We start from the raw sequence: 23722 nt of genomic DNA on the forward strand, positions 1-23722 counted from the left end.
CCGTATGAAGGGGACTCTTGGAACATCATACTGTATGAGGGGACTGTGGGGACATCATACTATATGAGGTGACTGAGGACATACTGTGTGAAGGGACTGTGGGAATGTCATACTGTGTGAGGGGACTGTGAGGACATTATACTGTGTGAGGGGACTGTGGGGACATTATACTGTGTGAGGGGACTGAGGACATTATACTGTGTGAGGGGACTGTGGGGACATTATACTGTGTGAGGGGACTGTGGGGACATTATACTGTGTGAGGGGACTGTGAGGACATTATACTGTGTGAGGGGACTGTGAGGACATTATACTATTTGAGGGGACTGTGGGGACATTATACTGTGTGAGGGGACTATGAAGACAACATGCGTGATTCTGTGTGAGGAGACTGTGGGGATGTCCTATTGTCTTGGCAGTTGTTGATCAAGGTATTTAATTCTGCACAATGTTAAGTGATAAAAACAGTCAAGGCCTCTCATGTGGCCCCTTGGGACAATTAATTGCCTGCTCTTGCCTTTAAATTAATACTATGTTGCAGTTCCCAGTAAATTGACAACATTTTGTCTTTTTGGGTCAGGATCTAACAGCGTTGCACATCTACTCATAGAACTGGTGATCTTTCCTGCCTTCTTCTTGCAGCAGATCCACATCTTTCAGATTGTGGGGCCTCTCCTGTGTGCAGCGCCGTCTTCAGGTCACCACAGATTGCCTCTTGGGTTCAGGTCTGGGTTGGGCCATTCTGGAGAATTTGTTCTTTTGGTGATTTGGAGGTCACTTGGGGTCGTCTGCTGAAAGTGAAATTTCTCTTCATCTTCATTCTTTTAGCAGAGACCTGAAGGATTTGATGTAAAATTTTCTGATATTTGCTCTGTCCATAATTCCCTGCTGGACTAAAGCCCCAGTTCCAGCTGCCAAAAATACAGCACTAACGTATAATGCTGCCCCCATCATGCCTCACTGTGGGGATGGTGATCTTCTGGTGATGTACTTTATCGGCTTTGCATCTTGTGGAATCAAACGTTTCCTTCTTCTTGCCAACGTGATGGAGGTTGTGGCAGAACATCACCAGGCCGGTGATGTTGTCTTTGTAAGAAATGGCTTCCGTCTGGCCCCTCGACCCCACAGGCCAGACATATGAAGAATGGGGGAGATTGTGGTCAAGTGCAGGACACAACCAGGACTGGCCAAAAATCCCTGCAGCTCCTTTAATGTTGCTGACGGCCTCCAGCACCAATCTTCTTGTCTTTTCATCTATATTTGAGGGACGCCCTGTTTTCAGTAATGTCACTGTGGTACCATGAGATCCTTTGCTGTGTTGTCAGCTGTTGACGGATGAGAAAATGTCAGGAAAATCCTCCGAGAACAGCGGCACTTGTTTTTTTTTTTTACATGAGAACCTGCAATTTTGCCAGGGGCGTGAAGACTTTTTATATACCGATGTAGCATTGCCCAGAGATGATACGGCTGCAAATGCCGATTAATTGCGAGCGTTGTCCTGACTTTGTCTTGTAGATCGAGGACGCCATGGCTCATCTGTACATGATACGTTGTCGGTGTGGCGTAACATTGTAAGGTGTCACTGGGAACCCGTTTTGATAGAATAAGACTCATCATTACACTCCTCTACTGAAATACTCAGTGCTGTGGGGAGCCCACTCATTCCTCTGTATTTCCGCTCTTCTCCCAGTACCTGAGTCTGTAATGCGAGGTTTTGTTCTTGCAGAATAATTAGGGATTTTCCTCCTTGCAGAGTGGCTATTATCCTGCGCTCTTGGGCCGGGGAGGATTTCTGTAATTTCATCATTTTGCTAATTACTGTTAGAACTGCTCCGTGATTTGTTTTACCGCTCTGCGCCTGATCCCACGAATGTTCTCACCGAGAGCTGGAGGAATCGTGCAGGAATGTGAAGCACCAGCTATAGACACTAGGGGGCAGCAGAGGGGTGAGCTAGTCCTGCTCAGCTGTGGGGTGGTCACAGCAGCGGCACCAAGCTTTGTCCTGGCTTTATGGTGGGATACATTGTACCAGAGCGGAGCACTGACCAGTAATGCAGATATAGTTACATTGTGTCATCTGAGCTGCACTGGCCACTAATGGGATCTCGGGCAGTGATGCCCAAAATGTGGCCATAAGAAGGAATGTCTGGCATGCCAGTAAATGGAGGAATGTGCAGTAATTACTTGTCAGTATGCCACTTGCGGTGGCGAGTGCCCTGGAATAAGCCTGGTAAGGGGACGAGTGCCCTGGAGTAAGGCCGATGCAGGGGCGAGTGCCCTGGAGTAAGCCTGGTATGGGGGCGAGTGCCCTGGAGTAAGCCTGGTACGGGGGCGAGTGCCCTGGAGTAAGCCTGGTAAGGGGGCGAATGCCCTGGAGTAAGCCTGGTACGGGGGCGAGTGCCCTGGAGTAAGCCTGGTACGGGGGCGAGTGCCCTGGAGTAAGCCTGGTACGGGGGCGAGTGCCCTGGAGTAAGCCCGATGCAGGGACGAGTGCCCCGGAGTAAGCCCGGTATGGGGGCGAGTGCCCTGGAGTAAGCCCGATGCGGGGGCGAATGCCCTGGAGTAAGCCTGGTATGAGGCGAGTGCCCTGGAGTAAGCCTGGTATGAGGCGAGTGCCCTGGAGTAAGCCTGGTATGGGGGCGAATGCCCTGGAGTAAGCCTGGTAAGGGGGCGAATGCCCTGGAGTAAGCCTGGTACGGGGGCGAGTGCCCTGGAGTAAGCCTGGTAAGGGGGCGAATGCCCTGGAGTAAGCCTGGTAAAAGGGCGAATGCCCTGGAGTAAGCCTGGTACGGGGGCGAGTGCCCTGGAGTAAGCCTGGTAAGGGGGCGAATGCCCTGGAGTAAGCCTGGTACGGGGGCGAGTGCCCTGGAGTAAGCCTGGTAAGGGGGCGAATGCCCTGGAGTAAGCCTGGTACGGGGGCGAGTGCCCTAGAGTAAGCCCGCTACGGGGGCGAATGCCCTAGAGTAAGCCCACTACGGGGGCGACTGCCCTAGAGTAAGCCCGATACGGGGGCGAATGCCCTAGAGTAAGCCCGATACGGGGGCGAGTGGCCCCGGATTAGGCCCGGTGCGGTGAGGCGAATGCCTGGGAATAGGCCCGATGTGGTGGGGCGAATGAACAGGATTAGGGGGGTGGAATGAATGGCCGGGTGTAAGCCGGGGGCGATGGGACGATTGCCCGGGAAAAGGCCAGAAAATAAGTGCTTGTTAGTGTGCACAGAAGTGACAGATCCGTTAGTGACCGACGTGCGGCCTCTTCATACATTATTGCTGTATTTTAACAAACCCCGGATGGCCTGCAGTTCACACCACAAGAACTAGGTGGCGACATCTAGAAACACAGCATTAACCTCTCTTGACAGCGTGTCGGAAAATCAGGTTTTATCGTAAGTTTGTCATTGCTCACCTCTGGATGAGGCTGGAGGAAGGGAGGACACCTCTGGTCTCGGCCTCCAGATCTCTCTTCATTCTATTTCCACCCACGTTCCAAAAGTTGAGATCTCAATAGGTGCGTTGTGCGGCATCATTCCTCGAAGAGCTCCATGAATCCCATCTCTCCGGAGACGTAATGAGTAGTTGTTTCCTGCTGTGTTGTGCACCTGTGCGGAGACGACGACGTGTCTGATTAAACCTGGGCTCGTTAGCTGCCGCTCATTAGCAGGAGCTGATTGAAACCAATGAGTCCCCGACACCTGCACCGCGCGCCGAATGTTGTAATCGCAGGAGGCCATTATCTCCCCAGCTTTCTCCTCGCTGAAGATCTGATGTGGTCCAGATCACCACCACAGATTAGGTGGGAGAAATGTATTTTTTGTTCCTCTTAATGAGGACGTTATACATAATTTTGTGTTTTACACTAATTTTCTTTAATTTCTAGTCCGTATGTGTGATGCACATGGTCGTCGATCAGTTACCGAGAATATCGGCTTGCCAGCGGGAGACAAGGTGCTGAATGGCGTAACGGCGGGAGGCAGGGTGCTGAATGGTGTGCCGGCGGGAGACAAGGTGCTGAATGGTGTGCCGGCGGGAGGCAGGGTGCTGAATGGTGTGCCGGCGGGAGGCAGGGTGCTGAATGGCGTGCCGGTGGGAGGCAGGGTGCTGAATGGCGTGCCGGCGGGAGGCAGGGTGCTGAATGGCATGCCGGCGGGAGTCAGGGTGTTGAATGGTGTGCCGGCGGGAGGCAGGGTGCTGAATGGCGTGCCGGCGGGAGGCAGGGTGCTGAATGGCGTGCCGGCGGGAGGCAGGGTGCTGAATGGCGTGCCGGCGGGAGGCAGGGTGCTGAATGGCGTGCCGGCGGGAGGCAGGGTGCTGAATGGCGTGCCGGCGGGAGGCAGGGTGCTGAATGGCGTGCCGGCGGGAGGCAGGGTGCTGAATGGCGTGCCGGCGGGAGGCAGGGTGCTGAATGGCGTGGCGGCGGGAGGCAGGGTGCTGAATGGCGTGCCGACGGGAGGCAGGGTGCTGAATGGCGTGCCGGCGGGAGACACGGTGCTGAATGGCGTGCCGGCGGGAGACACGGTGCTGAATGGCGTGCCAGCGGGAGGCAGGGTGCTGAATGGCGTGCCGGCGGGAAGCAGGGTGCTGAATGGCGTGCCGGCGGGAGGCAGGGTGCTGAATTGCATGTTGGCGGGAGGCAGGGTGCTGAATGGCGTGCCGGCGGGAGGCAGGGTTCTGAATGGCGTGCCGGCGGGAGGCAGGATGCTGAATGGCGTGCCGGCGGGAGGCAGGGTGCTGAATGGCATGCCGGTGGGAGGCAGGGTGCTGGGTGGAGTGCCATCAGGACCCAGGGTGTTGGGCGGCGTGTCATCGGGAGGCAGAGGGTGCTCTTGGCCTTCTTGGCTCAGCACCTTACAGTAGCTTCAATCTTTGGATGAAATGTAGACCTGCCATCTTCTTCCTCTGGGCACTGTATGGTTGACCCCTTGACGTGTTCTCCATGATTCCTCCTGCACAGTACTTCTCTGGGGCATCATTACAATATTTTTGTGGTGAAGTCGCCATTACACGAGGCTCACGCCAAGTTGACCTCGTTACACTCCAAGTCCTCGAGTGTTCAGTGTAAGGCGACCCATCATCTTCCGTTGGGCTCTGGCTCAGAAGACTCATTAATTCTCCCCCAATCCTTGAGTATCAGCAGTTTGGAGCTCGGAGCTGCCCCAATGCCATTATTCAAGACTCCGAGAACTTATCGGGCGATAGATCAGTCAGCGAGACTGCAGCATTATCTCTTCCCTTCTTCCCGCATCCTTGTAAACAACATTATTAATTCATGGCAATAGATCAGTCCCTTGTGCAAATTGTGGTTTTAATTTTGAGGTTGTTTTTGTTTTTGATCGTGCCGGGTCAAATATCGCGCAGAATTTAAAGGTACAGGACGTCATCTTCTGATGATGGGGCCACCATGACCTGCTGACCTCATGAGGATCTAGATACACATAGGAGAATCTGCTAGTGTATGTGGCCTTAAAATTATTGTTTAGTTTTAGAACGCCATTGATTCCCGATTCTGTACAAGAGGTTACAATGACTGACCAGGTACAGAGGGGAGAGGCCCTGCCCTCGGGTCTTACAGTCTCTACAGGATAATGTGGGGGCGACAGTAGGTTGTGGGTTGCGGCAGAATCGGTGCTGGTGAGGTGGGAGCTTCGGTGGTGGCAGCTCTGGTGGTGGTGAGATGGGAGCTGTGGTGGTGACAGCTCTGGTGTTGGTGAGGTGGGAGCTTCAGATGGTGGCAACTCTAGTGGTGGTGAGGTGAAACTTCGGTGGTGACAGCTGTGGTGGTGGTGAGGTGGGAGCTTTGGTGGTGGCAACTCTGGTGGTGGCGAGTTGGTGGCAGCTCTGATGGTAGTGAGGTGGTGGCAGTTCTGGTGGTGGAGAGGTGGGAGCTTTGGTGGTGGCAGCTCCGGTGGTGGTGAGTTGGTGGCAGCTCTGATGGTAGTGAGGTGATGGCAGCGCTGGTGGTGGTGAGGTGGTACATGTTGTGGCAGGCAATTTCAGGCAACTGGATTCTCGGGAAAAGTTTTGCAGGGAATTGGATGAGGAACGTATAAGGGTGAAGGAGAGAAGGGGGTCTTGGGAAGATCGGAGATTTACCTGTGAGCAGATCTTAGGAGATAGATATTCGGAGGAGACATGGACGGCTTTGTAGGTCAGTGTTAGCAGTTTGAAGTGGATATGTTGGGGAATTGGGAGCCAATGAAGGGATTTGCAGAGCGGAGGAATAGCGAGGACAGAGATGGATTGGTCAGGCAGCAGGATTAAGGATGGACTGGTGAGGTGTGAGTGTTTTTAACGGGGAGGCCACATGAGGATGTTGCAGTAGTCGAGGTGGTAGATGATGAGGGCATGCACAAGCATTTTAGTAGATTGAGGATTGAAAAAAGTACGGATTCTGGAAATATTTTTGAGGTGACGAGAGCTTGGATGTGTGGTTTGAGGACACGAGACTTCCAGTACAGAGGAAAGCATGATGTCGTTCATTGTGATAGATGGGGTAGGGGAATTAGTTGAGATGGAGGAAAGATGAATCAGTTCAATTTTGTCCACTTTTAGCTTTAGGAAGTGTGATGAGAAGATGGAGAATTTGGCTGATAGACTCTGCGATTCTGAAATCAGTGCCGGAGTGGTAGATCTGAATCTGAACGTCATCAGCATATAGGTGGTCCTGGAAGCCATGGGACTTTATGAGCTGTTCTAGTCCAAGTTATAGATGGAGAAGAGTAGGGGTCGTAGGACAGAGCCTTGAGGGACACCAACAGAGAGAGGGTGGGAAGAGGAGGTAGTGTGGGAGTGGGAGACGCTAAATCTGCGGTTCGAAAGGTATGAGGAGATCGAGGAGAGGGCAAGATCTTTGACGCCAAGGGAAGAGAGGATTTGTAGTAAGAGGGAGATGTTGACTGGGTCGAAGGCAGAGGACAGGTCTAGAAGGAGGATTGCAGAGAATTGTCTTAGCTTTAGCAGTAAGTCGTTAGTAATTTTGGTCAGGACAGTTTTGGTGGAATGATGGGGACGAAAGTTGGATCGGGTCGTTATGGAGTCAGTTAGATGAGATATGGGACCAAAGTTCGGCATGGACAGTCTGTTCGAGAAGTCTGGAGGCAAACTGGAGCTATCATATGGGGCGATGGCTGGATGTAGAGGTTGGGTTGAGGGATGGTTTATTTAGAGTAGGCGTGATTGTGGCATGTTTAAAAGCCGAGGGGAAGCTACCAGAAATTATCAATAGGTTGAAGAAGAGATGGGTTAGGGCTTGGAATAAGCCTTGTGGTTATGTTGGGGAAGAGGTGGGATGGGGTCAAGTGCACAAGTGGTGAGGTGCGATTTAGAGAGGAAATAATTGAGCTCTCATTCAGGGATGGTGGGGAAGAAGGATATGGGGAGAAGCCTTGTTTGGTCGATCTTGTTTTAGAAATGTGCAGCAAAGTCTTCTGCAGAGTTGCAGGTCTTAGGGGGCAGAGGAGGGCATTAAAGGTGTAGAACAAGTGTTTTGGGTTGTGGAATACAGAAGATATGAGGGTTATGGAGTTGTCCTGTTTAGCAGAGGTGGGGTGAAGTCTTTCTTCGAGTGTTGTTTCTTCCTCAGCCTGTACATTTGCCAAAAATTTTGTGTGAGGTTTAAAATTAATTCTTAATTTGTATAGTCTTCGTCCCCTGACGAAGCCTCATTCGGGAGGCGATACGCGTGGGGCTATGACTTACTAATCCTCCTGGATCCTCCAGCCTGTTTTCTTCAAGTGTTGGTTTGTATTAAATCACAGCGCTTTCAACCATTGCATGGTTTTCATGTTGGTGTCCACATGTTCTTAGATACCCCATGAGCCATTAGGCAGGGCGGTTTGACTTTATATGTTGTGCACACTATTGTGTTATGTAACAGGCTGTATATAGAGATACGGTACATAGGGGTTCATATTATATACCCAGGGTAATTGTAAGTGGCATAGTGATTTTAATTGTGTTTTAAAATATGTGCCAATAAAGTGTATTTTGTTATATGATTATTGGGTGGTGTGCATATTGTAGTAGTGTCTTTTCTTCTTTTTTCTTGTTTAGTTCATTTCTACTACTTGCACCCCATATATATATATATATATATATATATATATATATATATACCTTTTGTATGGCTGTGCGCCGATTGTCTTGAATTATACCTCCAAGGGGTCAGACATTGCTGTACAGTGTATAGGGTCACAATCTGGATTAATCTGTAGTACCACATCCAGCCACTAGATGCTGCGACGGTGCCAGATCTGTAGTCTGCCCGATCATGTCCACCCCCTCGCACTGCCCCGCTTCTGTCACTTTAAGAGAGTGTTCTGTGTGTCCATCTGCTGACATGTGATGTCCCGTATCACACGCTTGTAAATCTCATGTGTTTCTTTTAAAGAGACGACGTGGGAAAGGCCAAACACGTCACCTGTCAGCATGAAAAGTCCTCTGGTGAAGAAGACGTCACTGCCCCAAGGTGAGACTGATGACCTTCTGTATCTAAGCCAGTACTGTGTGATACTGACTGCTGAGCCGTGTATCTAATCCTCTCCTGTGTGATACTGACTGCTGAGCCGTGTATCTAATCCTATCCTGTGTGATACTGACTGCTGAGCCGTGTATCTAATCCTATCCTGTGTGATACCGACTGCTGAGCCATGTATCTAATCCTATCCTGTGTGATACTGACTGCTGAGCCGTGTATCTAATCCTATCCTGTGTGATACTGACTGCTGAGCCATGTATCTAATCCTATCCTGTGTGATACTGACTGCTGAGCCATGTATCTAATCCTATCCTGTGTGATACTGACTGCTGAGCCGTGTATCTAATCCTCTCCTGTGTGATACTGACTGCTGAGCCGTGTATCTAATCCTATCCTGTGTGATACTGACTGCTGAGCCGTGTATCTAATCCTATCCTGTGTGATACCGACTGCTGAGCCATGTATCTAATCCTATCCTGTGTGATACTGACTGCTGAGCCGTGTATCTAATCCTATCCTGTGTGATACTGTCTGCTGAGCCGTGTATCTAATCCTCTCCTGTGTGATACTGACTGCTGAGCCGTGTATCTAATCCTATCCTGTGTGATACTGACTGCTGAGCCGTGTATCTAATCCTATCCTGTGATACTGACTGCTGAGCCGTGTATCTAATCCTATCCTGTGTGATACCGACTGCTGAGCCATGTATCTAATCCTATCCTGTGTGATACTGACTGCTGAGCCGTGTATCTAATCCTATCCTGTGATACTGACTGCTGAGCCGTGTATCTAATCCTATCCTGTGTGATACCGACTGCTGAGCCATGTATCTAATCCTATCCTGTGTGATACTGTCTGCTGATCCGTGTATCTAATCCTCTCCTGTGTGATACTGACTGCTGAGCCGTGTATCTAATCCTCTCCTGTGTGATACTGACTGCTGAGCTGTGTATCTAATCCTATCCTGTGTGATACTGACTGCTGAGCCGTGTATCTAATCCTCTCCTGTGTGATACTGACTGCTGAGCCGTGTATCTAATCCTCTCCTGTGTGATACTGACTGCTGAGCTGTGTATCTAATCCTCTCCTGTGTGATACTGACTGCTGAGCCGTGTATCTAATCCTCTCCTGTGTGATACTGACTGCTGAGCCGTGCATCTAATCCTATACTATCCTGTGTGATACTGACTGCTGAGCCGTGTATCTAATCCTCTCCTGTGTGATACTGACTGCTGAGCCGTGTATCTGATCCTCTCCTGTGTGATACTGACTGCTGAGCCGTGCATCTAATCCTATTCTGTGTAATACTGTCTGCTGAGCCGTGTATCTAATCCTATAGTAATCCTATCTTCTACTTATAAGGTTTGGTATATGCCTGTGAGACTGCACCCAGTTTTCTGCTGTGCTTAAATCTCTTTTTTCTAATCCTATAGTATATATACTTGCCACACTCGAGTGGGTGTGATAAAAGAAATTTAATGTGATGTGAAATACATACAGTAGTCACAACAAACGTTTCGGTCTTTCAAGACCTTGATCAGCGTACTATAAGAATTAGTGAGAGGATATGTGGTTTAACACACTCGCTAAGATGGTGATCAATATATGGAATATGCCAGATGAACTGGTGGTCAGGAGCCAGTTACTGGCGTATCAAAAGATATGGAGGGGGGGGGGGGGATGTGTCCTAGGACGCGGTATCCACCGCAAGTCTAGAAGGTATCTCGTTCTGTGGCGACGTCCCCTCTGGGGACCCACCTGTGTGGCGGCATCCCATCTGGGGCCCACCTGTGTGGCGACGTCCCTTCTGGGGCCCACCTGTGTGGTGACGTCCCTTCTGGGGCCCACCTGTGTGGCGACGTCGCCTCTGGGGCCAACCTGTGTGGAGACGTCTCATCTGGGGCCCACCTGTGGTGACGTCTCTTCTGGGGCCCACCTGTGTGGCGACGTCCCCTCTGGGGCCCACCTGTGTGGCAACGTCCCATCTGGGCCACACCTGTGTGGCCACGTCTCCCCTCTGGGGCCCACCTGTGTGGCGACGTGTCCCCTCTGGGGCCCACCTGTGTGGCGACGTCCCTTCTGGGGCCCACCTGTGTGGTGACGGCCCACCTGTGTGGCGACGTCCCCTCTGGGGCCCACCTGCGTGGTGACGTCCCCTCTGGCGCCCACCTGTGTGGCGACGTCTCCCCTCTGGGGCCCACCTGTGTGGCGACGTCCCTTCTGGGGCCCACCTGTGTGGTGACGGCCCACCTGTGTGGCGACGTCCCCTCTGGGGCCCACCTGCGTGGCGACGTCCCCTCTGGCGCCCACCTGTGTGGGGACGTCCCTTCTGGGGCCCACCTGTGTGGCGACGTCCCCTCTGGGGCCCACCTGTGTGGCGACGTCCCTTCTGGGGCCCACCTGTGTGGCGACGTCCCTTCTGGGGCCCACCTGTGTGGCGACGTGTCCCCTCTGAGGCCCACCTGTGTGGCGACGTCCCTTCTGGGGCCCACCTGTGTGGCGACGTCCCTTCTGGGGCCCACCTGTGTGGCAACGTCCCATCTGGGCCACACCTGTGTGGCGACGTCTCCCTTCTGGGGCCCACCTGTGTGGCGACGTGTCCCCTCTGGGGCCCACCTGTGTGGCGACGTCCCTTCTGGGGCCCACCTGTGTGGTGACGGCCCACCTGTGTGGCGACGTCCCCTCTGGCGCCCACCTGTGTGGCGACGTCTCCCCTCTGGGGCCCACCTGTGTGGCGACGTCCCTTCTGGGGCCCACCTGTGTGGTGACTGCCCACCTGTGTGGCGACGTCCCCTCTGGGGCCCACCTGCGTGGCGACGTCCCCTCTGGCGCCCACCTGTGTGGGGACGTCCCTTCTGGGGCCCACCTGTGTGGCGACGTCCCCTCTGGGGCCCACCTGTGTGGCGACGTCCCTTCTGGGGCCCACCTGTGTGGTGACGTCCCATCTGGGCCACACCTGTGTGGCGACGTCTCATCTGGGGCCCACCTGTGTGGTGACGTCCCTTCTGGGGCCCACCTGTGTGGCGACGTCGCCTCTGGGGCCAACCTGTGTGGCGACGTCTCATCTGGGGCCCACCTGTGTGGCGACGTCCCTTCTGGGGCCCACCTGTGTGGCGACGTCCCCTCTGGGGCCCACCTGTGTGGCGACGTCCCATCTGGGCCACACCTGTGTGGCGACGTCTCCCCTCTGGGGCCCACCTGTGTGGCGACGTGTCCCCTCTGGGGCCCACCTGTGTGGCGACGTCCCTTCTGGGGCCCACCTGTGTGGTGACGGCCCACCTGTGTGGCGACGTCCCCTCTGGGGCCCACCTGCGTGGTGACGTCCCCTCTGGCGCCCACCTGTGTGGCGACGTCTCCCCTCTGGGGCCCACCTGTGTGGCGACGTCCCTTCTGGGGCCCACCTGTGTGGTGACGGCCCACCTGTGTGGCGACGTCCCCTCTGGGGCCCACCTGTGTGGCGACGTCTCCCCTCTGGGGCCCACCTGTGTGGCGACGTCCCTTCTGGGGCCCACCTGTGTGGTGACGGCCCACCTGTGTGGCGACGTCCCCTCTGGGGCCCACCTGCGTGGCGACGTCCCCTCTGGCGCCCACCTGTGTGGGGACGTCCCTTCTGGGGCCCACCTGTGTGGCGACGTCCCCTCTGGGGCCCACCTGTGTGGCGACGTCCCTTCTGGGGCCCACCTGTGTGGCGACGTCCCTTCTGGGGCCCACCTGTGTGGCGTCGTGTCCCCTCTGGGGCCCACCTGTGTGGCGACGTCCCTTCTGGGGCCCACCTGCGTGGCGACGTCCCCTCTGGCGCCCACCTGTGTGGGGACGTCCCTTCTGGGGCCCACCTGTGTGGCGACGTCCCCTCTGGGGCCCACCTGTGTGGCGACGTCCCTTCTGGGGCCCACCTGTGTGGCGACGTCCCTTCTGGGGCCCACCTGTGTGGCGACGTGTCCCCTCTGGGGCCCACCTGTGTGGCGACGTCCCTTCTGGGGCCCACCTGTGTGGCGACGTCCCTTCTGGGGCCCAACTGTGTGGTGACGGCCCACCTGTGTGGCGACGTCCCCTCTGGGGCCCACCTGCGTGGTGACGTCCCCTCTGGCGCCCACCTGTGTGGCGACGTCTCCCCTCTGGGGCCCACCTGTGTGGCGACGTCCCTTCTGGGGCCCACCTGTGTGGTGACGGCCCACCTGTGTGGCGACGTCCCCTCTGGGGCCCACCTGCGTGGCGACGTCCCCTCTGGCGCCCACCTGTGTGGGGACGTCCCTTCTGGGGCCCACCTGTGTGGCGACGTCCCCTCTGGGGCCCACCTGTGTGGCGACGTCCCTTCTGGGGCCCACCTGTGTGGCGACGTCACTTCTGGGGCCCACCTGTGTGGCGACGTCACTTCTGGGGCCCACCTGTGTGGCGACGTCCCTTCTGGGGCCCACCTGTGTGGCGACGTCCCCTCTGGGGCCCACCTGCGTGGCGACGTCCCCTCTGGGGCCCACCTGTGTGGTGACGTCCCTTCTGGGGCCCACCTGTGTGGCGACGTCCCCTCTGGGGCCCACCTGTGTGGCGACGTCCCTTCTGGGGCCCACCTGTGTGGCGACGTCCCCTCTGGGGCCCACCTGTGTGGCGACGTCCCCTCTGGGGCCCACCTGTGTGGCGACGTCCCTTCTGGGGCCCACCTGTGTGGCGACGTCCCTTCTGGGGCCCACCTGTGTGGCGACGTGTCCCCTCTGGGGCCCACCTGTGTGGCGACGTCCCTTCTGGGGCCCACCTGTGTGGCGACGTCCCTTCTGGGGCCCACCTGTGTGGCGACGTCCCCTCTGTGAAGTCATCCTCTTGCAGGGTCCCTATTTGTGGAGGATCCTTCTCTCCCCTTCCTATAATATTGACACTATAATCATCGCTCTCCTTTATTGAGGGAGGGGAGGAGCCGCCATTTTTACTAGTCTCCCGGCAACCAAAAAAAAAATGGCTGAATAGGGCTAAATGTGGGCGCCCCCTGCGCGTTCCTGTCTTGTACTTTTGCGCGTCGTCGTCCTCTGCTTTCTGCATCTCGCTGCCTCGAACACTCGGAAATCCAGTTGCTAAGGCAACCGAGCTGCAGGAAGACGTCTTGAGAACCTTGGAAGAGGCCATTTAGTCTTGTATCTGACTTCTGTAAATAAGAAAAAATCCCAACACCGAGAACCCGAACCATGGGCACGACACACGGGGGCCGCTGGGGCGAGAGAGGGGCCGAGCCGCAGCTTATATCACCTGGTGATATGGTATATTTGATGGGCATGTGGCAGCCATATTGGAGCCACGTTGTGAGGCCTGGACTACACGGAGTCATTCAGTGACTTTACATCAGTAGGGGGCAGTAGTGAGACCAGTGTGACATGATGTACTGCCCATCCGGCCTCCGTGTTGGAGAAACGACGGCTGCAGCTATGGCGGAGGGACAGCGGATGGCGCCGTGTTCTTAACGTTTGCTAATAATGTATTGCATTGACCTCTCTGGTTTCTTTAGTCTTGTTCTTCCTGTTATCCTCCATACTGTGATGATGCCGAGAATGGTTATCACCTGTAAAGTTGTTCATCCTCCCGCAATGTGTGAAAGCTGTGACAGTGCTAGAAGTGATGGCACACCTAAGATCAGTGGGTGAGGATGTAAAAGACGGCTATCTCGCAGCTGTCTTCTATATCCTCACCCAATGTCTGGTCTAGAAATATGGACCCAGACAGACCTAATATTAGAATCTGACCAGGATAATATATAAAAATCAGATAAGAAAGTAGCATATATAGGAGTCCATAGAAGGTGAGAGTGCAATCATTCAAATAGCCATATAAAGAGCTTGTATATGTAGCTGTAACGCTCTGGTCGGGAGAGCCGCGGCCAGTCCGAGCACTGTGGTCCGATCTCAGTCCGATTTATATGGCCATCTTTATAGCCGGATATAAGAAAAACTACAATGGCAGGCTTTAGGGACTAAATAAAGCTACGATCAGAGGATGGCACATCGAGTGTGAAGCAGCAAGTCGCTTGACGAGTGATAGAGGAATTTTCACAGAGTTTACCAAGTCGGTTATGGAAGTAGAATAAATGCAGAAGGTCCTGGACGTGGAGTCCTCATGTGTCCCAGTAAAAATGGACAGAGCTAACCAGTAAATGACATGTTGTATGTTCCTAGCCTAGGAGGAAGGCTCATATCCATAAAAAATGACAGCTGAAGGACTTCCATGGTGACCAATGTGCTATCCTGGATGTAAAGCGGATGGTGGCCATTACCAAACTCCAGTAAACGATGTGTTGTATGTTCCCAGCCTAGAAGGAAGGCTCGTATCCATAAAGAGTGACAGCTGAAGAACTTCCAATGTGACCAATGTACTATCCTGGATGTAAAGTGGATGGTGGCCATTACCAAACTCCAGTAAACGACGTGTTGTATGTTCCCAGCCTAGAAGGAAGGCTCATATCCATAAAGAGTGACAGCTGAAGAACTTCCAATGTGACCAATGTACTATCCTGGATGTAAAGTGGATGGTGGCCATTACCAAACTCCAGTAAACGACGTGTTGTATGTTCCCAGCCTAGAAGGAAGGCTCATATCCATAAAGAGTGACAGCTGAAGAATTTCCAATGTGACCAATGTACTATCCTGGATGTAAAGTGGATGGTGGCCATTACCAAACTCCAGTAAACGATGTGTTGTATGTTCCCAGCCTAGAAGGAAGGCTCATATCCATAAAGAGTGACAGCTGAAGAACTTCCAATGTGACCAATGTACTATCCTGGATGTAAAGTTGATGGTGGCCATTACCAAACTCCAGTAAACGACGTGTTGTATGTTCCCAGCCTAGAAGGGAAGGCTCGTATCCATAAAGAGTGACAGCTGAAGAACTTCCAAGGTGACCAATGTACTATCCTGGATGTAAAGTGGATGGTGGCCATTGGTAAACTTGAATAAGAATTTATGTCTTCTCAAGGTAGTAAAGGATCAGATGACGGACACAATGATGTATGTACACATGACATAGGGTTACAGATGTTCAAAAAGCAAATATTAAAGGATGTCATGTCATAATGTAATGACCACAGGGAAAAAGAACTGAAGGGAAAGAGAACAGTGGTCAGACGACTTCTGGAAAAAATGGCCGATGTCAGAACAAGTCCAAACTCACCAAAAGATCAGACACAGTCGAAGCTAAAGTCCAAAGGGAAAATGAAGGTGAACCACCTGTACGTCTGTCATACAAGGAACAGAGTATGTGAACCCACATCTTGAGAAGATGAATCTCAGCTCTCGGAAGGGAAAAACGATAAATGGGTAAAGGCTGACGAGGGAAAAAGAAGACGACCGTGAAAAAAGAGTGAAGTCGTGAAGATCTGTCGAAGGATCTGTCGCCTCTTGGATACAAGAAACCCAGTATATACATGTGAAGGAGGGAAGCAAAATGACCGGCAATGAAGGCTAAACTTATAGCCGCCAAACTGAAAGACGATCGTCCGCTACAGTAGTGAAACTGTTCAGAGACGAATCTAGAGGGGCACATGAATGCAGTGAGATCAGTGGGTGAGGATATAGAAGACGGACGTGTCATTTGTATGTAGGGTGGAGTTCCCCTTTAAGAGGTGCCTTTCCTAGTCTTTTCTTTTCTACTCTTCATATCATTTTTTTATCCTCTTTTATTTCTCATCTTTGCAGATTCCAGAACAATAGATTTGATTAATATCTGATTATTCTTCTCTGCGTTTGTGACCTCGGATTCGCCAGAATCTTCCATTTCTCGTGTTTTTGTGATAATGTCATGTAATGTCGGCGGAATCTGGAAATTGTTGGGTCATTGAGTAACATTGTGTGATGTCAATTGAATCTGCGGCTCTGATGGGCTGTGATGGACGCGTCGGGGGGACGACATCCAAATGCAGCAACGGCCCACGCTCTTGTGGCTGTCTTTAATTAAAGGGATTGTCTGTAAATGTCACTTTAATTATTGAACAGTGAAGTTTTCGAACTTTCTCAGATGCTTTGTGTATCAGTGAATATATGCCCAGTACTGAGGGTTTGTAACAGTGTGTCTAATCTAGACGATAATGTCAGCTAAACTCTTGTTTCTGTAGGTTCGTTACAATGTATCGGTACAGATAACTGGTCATTCCAGAGCCCACCAGATCAGAGGATTGCCTACACTGGATGCAATTGTAACAGATTTTTTTTTTCTTTTATAGTAAATGGATTCCATCCCTCAGGATCCCCCTCACATCAGCACGACGCGAGTCATGTGGCCATCCGAAAACCCAGCGGTGACCCCCAGGTGAGCGAACGTCCATCAGTGTTCTTGAGTTCCCCTTTAAGTCTTTTCTTCCGTCCTTGTGGCCGTACAAAAACCCATCGGTGACCCCAGGTGATCGAGCATCCATCACAAGTGTTCTGGAGTTCCCCTTTAAGTCTTTTCTTCCATCCTTGTGGCCGTACAAAAACCCATCGGTGACCCCAGGTGATCGAGCATCCATCACAAGTGTTCTGGAGTTCCTCATTAAGTCTTTTCTCCCGTCCTTGTGCCTGTCCGAAAACTCAACTGTGACCCCTAGGTAAGCGACAATCCATCACAAGTGTTCTGGTGTTCCCCTTAAAGTCTTTTCTCCCATCCTTGTGGCTGTTCAAAATCTCGGCTTTGACCCCCAAGTGAGCGAGCGTCCATCACAAGTGTTCTGGAGTTCCCCTTTTAAGTCTTTTCTCCCGTTCTTGTGGCCGTCCGAAAACCCATTGATGACCCCAGGTGAGCGAGCATCCATCACAAGTGTTCAGGAGTTCCTCATTAAGTCTTTCTCACGTCCTTATGGCCGTCTGAAAACCCATCGGTGACCCCCAGTTGAGCGAGCGTCCATCACAAGTGTTCTCGAGTTCCTCTTTAAGTATTTTCACCAGTTCATGTGGCCGTCCAAAAACCCATCGGAGAACCCCAGGTGAGCGAACGTTCATCACAAGTGTCCTAGAGTTCCCCTTTAAGTCTTTTCTCCCGTCCTTGTTCTTTTGCCCACTTGAGTCTCTGCCATTTCCCATCATGGACTTGGTCCAGCCAGCCCCGTAAGGAAACATCTGTTCTCCGGAGACCCCGTTGTCCTCTGCAGCTCACTGTGGGCACAGAGGGGAGCATGCGGTGGGGGGGGGGTCATGGACTTTACAGATGTGACGTCACCCCAAATGCATGCAGCTCCCTTTGTCTTCATAGGTGTCAGTGCACACTGTAATACCGGCATTGTATTCATGAGCTAGAAAGCCAGGGATGTGCAGTGCCGCAGGATCCCCCACCCCATGGATGATCTGCTACAGTGCATGGAATTATGCAGGGTCTCCGGGAATAGTCCCCCCGTAGGACCTGTGATGTGGGTACACTGCCAGTCATCGGGGCATCCACCATCACCGTCCTATCGGGTCCCGCAGCGTTCCGCAGTCCCTGCTCTTCCCCCTCCTTATGCGGCATCTCCTCGTCTGCAGTTATTTGCCGGAGTTTTGTGGAGTGTAAAAAAAATTGCAGCAATCTTGTATCATCGGCCATAATGGCTCTGTTAAATCAGCGGCGGCTTCGAAGGCAGAGCCCTTTAATGATCTGTCTTCTTAACCCCTGCTGCCCCAAAAATACCAATCTTCAATTCACTTTATAACTTTTACTCTTCGTTTTATTATATTTTTGTAGGTATTATTGTCATTATTTTTCATTTTTGTTTTTGTATTTTTTTTTTTGTATTTTTATTGATTTTTATTTAGGTTTTACTCTGTATTTTGTTGGGAAAATAAAGCCTCCATGCTGGTGGCGATCATCTCAATTTTACATCCCAGCATAAGATACTTTCGCGAGGCCGAGGATCAATAGTAATTCTCACCCTAGAAGAGTATTTTTCTCAACATCTAGAGCCCAATGTAAAATTTGGCAATTGACGAAGATCTAGTGGCGGTCTTCCAATAAGAGAGGAGGCCTCTTCTTGATGGAGCGTTGAAGAAGATAAGGAAACATTTTGGTGCCTTTTATGACAAATATTTGGCTTCTAGAAGAAATCAAGACCAAATCTTCCACCAGACCAAAGCTGATGTTCCGAGGATCCAAGAGGCAGATTCACAACTAGATCACGAGGCTTCCAGGCCCACAGCGTACTGCCGGGGGACTCCAGGAGCTAGACTCCTGATCACTGGAGAAAATCCAGGAGCTGGGCCCACAACTTATTAGCCATTGGTCCAGATCCTAGAACAACAGTTATCACCGGTGGGTTCCTGGAGCTGGGTGCACGACTGATCACTGAGGTTCTAGGATCTGGACCCATGGCTTATCACTGGTGGGTCCTGGAGCTGGGCCCACAACTGATCACTGAGGTTCTAGGATCTGGACCCATGGCTTATCACCGGTAGGTTCCTGGAACTGGGCACACGACTGATCCCTGAGCTTCTAGGATCCGGACCCATGGCGTATCACAGTTGATTCCTGGAGCTGGGCCCACAACTGATCACTGAGGTTCTAGGATCTGGACTCATGGCTGATCATCGGTGGGTTCCTGGAGCTGGGCCCACAACTGATCACTGAGGTTCTAGGATCTGGACCCATGGCTTATCACCAATGGGTTCCCAGAGATGGGCCCACGAATGATCAATGAGGTTCTAGTATCCGGACTCATGGCTGATCACCGGTGGATTCCTGGAGCTGGACCCGTGACTGATCACTGTGGTGATGGGTTGGTAGGTAGAGGGTTCCTGAAGCATAATTCACAACTGATCACTGTGGTGGTGATGGATGTTTTCCAGAAGCCGATTACTGAAGGGGGTTTCCAGGAGTCGGACCCACGATTGACCACATGAAGAGGAGCGTTGTTGGAACCAGAACTGTGGCTTGATCACCAAAGGGGTTTCAAGGAGACAGACCAACAATTGACCACAGGCGAGGGGTTCTAGGAGCTGGACCCACGGCTGATCATTGGAGGGTTTCTAGTAGCTGGTTTCTAGGAGTTACACCCACAACTTACCGCCGGGGGGGATTTTGGGATTGAATTTTCTTAAACAATTATGGACCTTAGGACATATATGAGAACATCAACCAGAGCAAAGAGGAGAAAGCAACATATGACACAAAATGGGCAGCAACTTCGTTTACAGCCTGCCCAAATGCGGTTATCACTCAGTTTACTCTACACGGTAGTAGATTGGGGCGAGGGATAACTTTGCCCTAGTTTTCTGCAACCTCAAAAAATAAAAAAACAGGAGGAATAGGGGATAATTTTTAGGAAGGACACTGATAACCTCTTTCCTCTTTTTGGTGGAGTTGACTTTTAGATGAATTCCTCTCCTAATCTACATAGAAAGATGGGGCCAAACATGTAAGCAAAATTTCCTGAATTTCGGCATTTTCTCACTGTACGTCCTCGTGACATTTGGAGATGAGGAGGCGGCAGGTTCCTCCTTTGGGCCTCCGTTGACCTGACACCAGATAATTAACCATCATGACTCCATCAATACCACAGCTGATTCCCATTTATTGCTCGTGATGGAATCCATTTATATTCCCGTGACCCCATAACCTCAAAGCTAATTAAGCCGCCAACACGACAATGGAAGCTGCCAAGGACGGGACAGAAGCTTGGATTTCAGTACAATATTTCTGAATTAAATTTCGTTGTTCAGATTTTTATATTTTAATAGAATATTTTAACTTTGTACATTTTAGAAAAAAACCTGATAGATTATAGTAGATAAGTAATGTAAAAATGTCCAATCACAACAAACTGTCAAAGTCATAGGCCGGTGATAGAAGGTAACATCACTGCCCGGTTAGAATTGGCTATAACCATACTCCATGGGTGTCTGTTCAAGGAACTTAAAGGGAAAGTCTAGATTCCATAAATTACTTGGCTATCTTCATTGCCTGTTGTCCCACTCGACTCCTCGTGGGCGGTTCTTTACAGCCAAGGAATAATCTTGAAAGAAAGTGAGACACCAGTGCCTTTTTTTGGGGTTTCTAAAATCCACATTGATCTAATTGAGATCAAAGTGGTAATTTATGTAGACTGGAATACCCCTTTAATTATTGTCCTCGTTATGTCAATATAGATCTCATAGTGGATGGTCCTTAACCTTTTGTGTTAGCAAAGTAACCTCAGTTCCCACCATGTGTGACTCCGCTTGGCCCATGCAGTTCCTTTGGGGTTCTTAGAGACAGTTGGGTCCATCCCTGGTTGGTCCTAACCCTTTTCTCTCGGGTGGTAGAATCTGTGTAGTAGTCGCCTCTGCAGAGGAACTACATTGTTGGCAATTATGAGGATGGATATTTTAACAAAAAGTTATGGTTTTAGACAATGAAGACAAAAATTAGGCTTTTTTTTGTCCTGGTGAGCTGGGGGTAGGGTGGGGGGCTCATTTTGAAATTCCTGGACCCGCAACTAACCACAGGGGTGGTTCCAGGAGACAAACCCCTATCTTGACACTTTGGGGTTCCAGGAGCTGGGCCTGCAGCTGATCATTGGATGTTCCTGGACTTGCAGATAATCACTGGAGAGTCCAGGAGCCAGACCCTTAGCTGACCCCTGGGAGTACCATGAGCTGTATCCCCATTAATTCCTGGGGGGTTCCAGAAGTCAGGCCCGCAGCTGATCACTGAGGAGTTCCAGGAGTGAGACCCTTAGCTAACCACTGGATGGTTCCAGGAGTGAGACCTTTAGCTGACCACTGGATGGTTCCAGGAGCTGGAACCTTAGCTGGTCACTTGGGGTTCCAGGATCTGGACCCTTAGCTGGTCACTTGGGGTTCCAGGAGCTAGACTCTTAGTTGATCACTTGGGCTACCAGGAGCTGGACCCTTAGCTGATCACTTGGGCTACCAGGAGCTGGACCCTTAGCTGATCACTTGGGCTTCCAGGAGTTAGACCCTTAGCTGATCACTTGGGATTCCAGGAGCTGGACCCTTAGCTGATCACTTGGGATTCCAGGAGCTGGACTCTTAGCTCACCACTTGGGGTTCCAGGAGCTAGACCCATAGCTGACCACTTGGGCTTCCAGGAGCTGGACCCTTAGCTGATCACTTGAGCTTCCAGGACCTGGACCCTTAGCTGATCACTTGGGATTCCAGGAGCTGGATCCTTAGCTGACCGACTGGGATTCCAGGAGCTGTACACTTAACTGATCACTAGGGGTTCCAGGCACTGGACCTTTAGCTGACGAAAAATTGGGGTTCCATGAACTGAACCCTTAGCTGATCACTAGGGAGGTTCCAGGAGTTGTTCTCGCAGCTGATGAATCTCTGCGGCAGCTATCCATGACCCAACCCCTAAAACTCCTCTCCACCCTATACTTCTGACCACTGGACCAGATGTGGCCATTTTCCTATATTTAAGATTTTATTTTTTATTCCATGACATCAATCTTTATTGACCTCAACAATATCTAGATTTTCTTTTTTTTTGGTTGTGATGAATATCTATAGTCCTGGGCTTCGTACATTATTATCATCTCTTCTATCATCGCTGCCTGACGTGCATTACGCCACTATAATATATAACGGTGACAAGAGGCAGCGAGGATGTCAGCATCCAGATATTAATGGCCGAGATGAGGAGGCAGCATCCTCACTAGTATAAAATGAAATGTTTTTAGATCCTATAGTTGATTTATCTTTGCTGTAAATTACCATTTTATTGGATGTGATTTAATACGATCGTTGAAGAAAGTGTTCAAAAGAAATAATAATAAAAATAATAATAAAATAAATATTATTAATTTGGAGTTCAAAAGGCATAAAGGGTGTATTTTGCTCACGTGTGCAAATATAATGTGTAATTTTTAGGATTCTAATGTTCCATCTTTTGCTTTCTATATTTTTATTTTTGGGTCAATTATTTTATTAGATTTGTTAATGCTGGATATGAATTGGATTTTTCCTTTTTTCTTAACCTTTCATTCAGTCTCCAGTTTCCAGCTCGTTCTGGGGTTTCCCTGCGCTTTTAGAATTTTTATAGATTTTTGTGTGTGAGCAGCTGTGATTAACCCTTCAGTCCACGCTCCTGTGGGAGGAGGGAGGTGTGTGCGCGCGTTTCTGCTCGGCGTGCTGCTTGACTGGGCAGAGTACATGAGCTTCATGTGGCAAACGATCGTCGCTGATACCTCCAGGACACGGTGACAGAATTAATGCAGCTCCCTGCGAGCGCGGAGGGCTAATGTGCAGCTCCTGAGCTCCTCACCGCAGCAGATACATCGCCATCTCCCCCCCACAAAAAAAAATGTCAGACATTGAGACCAGCTTTGACGATGCTTCTTGCCTCTCTCCGCAGAGTCCGGGGTCCCCGTCACCCACCAGAAAGCAGAACAAGGAGACCACCATCACGGTGAGTGTCCTCAGCCTTGTTACTATGACAATGTAGCAGCAAGAAGCTGCAAATATGGAGACGACGCGGCTCGTTACATTGCATCCAAACTCAAAAAAAAAAAATGGATTCCTGCAGCCCCTGTAATTATTATTGAGGATGGGGGGGGGCATAAAAAAATCACTCTCTCCATTACCTGATTATTTGTTAAATTTTTCATTTATGTTCCTTTCTTAATTTTTCCTCTTGTGTCAATCTCTAGCCATGGGGTGGAGGGAGGGGGACACTTGCTCAAAATGATCTTTGATCTTAGGGGTTAATATATATATTTTTTTTATCATCACCATTTTTTTTTTCTTTTTTTTTTTTCCAGCAGTTTGGAAGCAAAAATAAATTATTATTATTTTAATTCTTCAAGATTGATCCAAAAATAGTGTAGAATTTCCATCAGTCTATAAAATATATATAAAAAATGTTTAATCAGCTGTTTACATCCCTGGAAGCAACAGGCAAAAAAAAAAGCCTCTCCTGTCGACAGCGCTGCGCCATCTGTTCGAAAGGGCAAAAAAAATTTAAAAAAAAAATGGAAATAATTCATCTTTTCTTCTGTATTCTTGTTTTTCTTTTCGCCGCCCCTTCTGTGCAGGTAAATAGGGGGGTGATTGACAGCGAGTAGGAGAGACTCTGTGTGGGTATGATGGGGGGCTTTGGAGGGGTGGGCTCATGCCCAGCAGATGAGATGCATACGCTGCTCCGTGGTGGATGGAATTCCCTCCGAGCGTTTGTCATGTGAACACTGCAGCAATCCAAATTATGTAACCTCAATCCCCGGATCCAAATTAATAGATTTTTTTTTTTAATATTTAGTCCAATTTATTTTTGATCAATTTTTAACAATTTACTGCAATTTTTTTTAATGGAAATTTATGAAAGAAAATGAAAAAATAAG

At 50.7% G+C, this 23722-nt stretch overlaps 1 protein-coding gene across 5 annotated transcripts in view; it reads left to right on the forward strand.

Moving 5' to 3' along the window:
• The window catches only part of GAS7 (growth arrest specific 7), a 134344-nt gene that overhangs the window by 66857 nt on the left and 43765 nt on the right, over positions 1-23722 (forward strand). For 4 of the 5 annotated variants that reach the window (XM_077254738.1, XM_077254743.1, XM_077254740.1 and 1 more), the window contains 3 exons: positions 8386-8463; positions 16664-16749; positions 22741-22794. In XM_077254738.1, coding sequence (XP_077110853.1) covers positions 8386-8463; positions 16664-16749; positions 22741-22794 — 218 coding nt within the window. The remainder of the gene's footprint in view (positions 1-8385; positions 8464-16663; positions 16750-22740; positions 22795-23722) is intronic. The other variant, XM_077254739.1, reaches the window with a different exon arrangement.

This window comes from Ranitomeya variabilis, chromosome 4 (assembly GCF_051348905.1).
Source record: "Ranitomeya variabilis isolate aRanVar5 chromosome 4, aRanVar5.hap1, whole genome shotgun sequence".
In the NCBI taxonomy this organism is placed as follows: Eukaryota; Metazoa; Chordata; class Amphibia; order Anura; family Dendrobatidae; genus Ranitomeya; species Ranitomeya variabilis.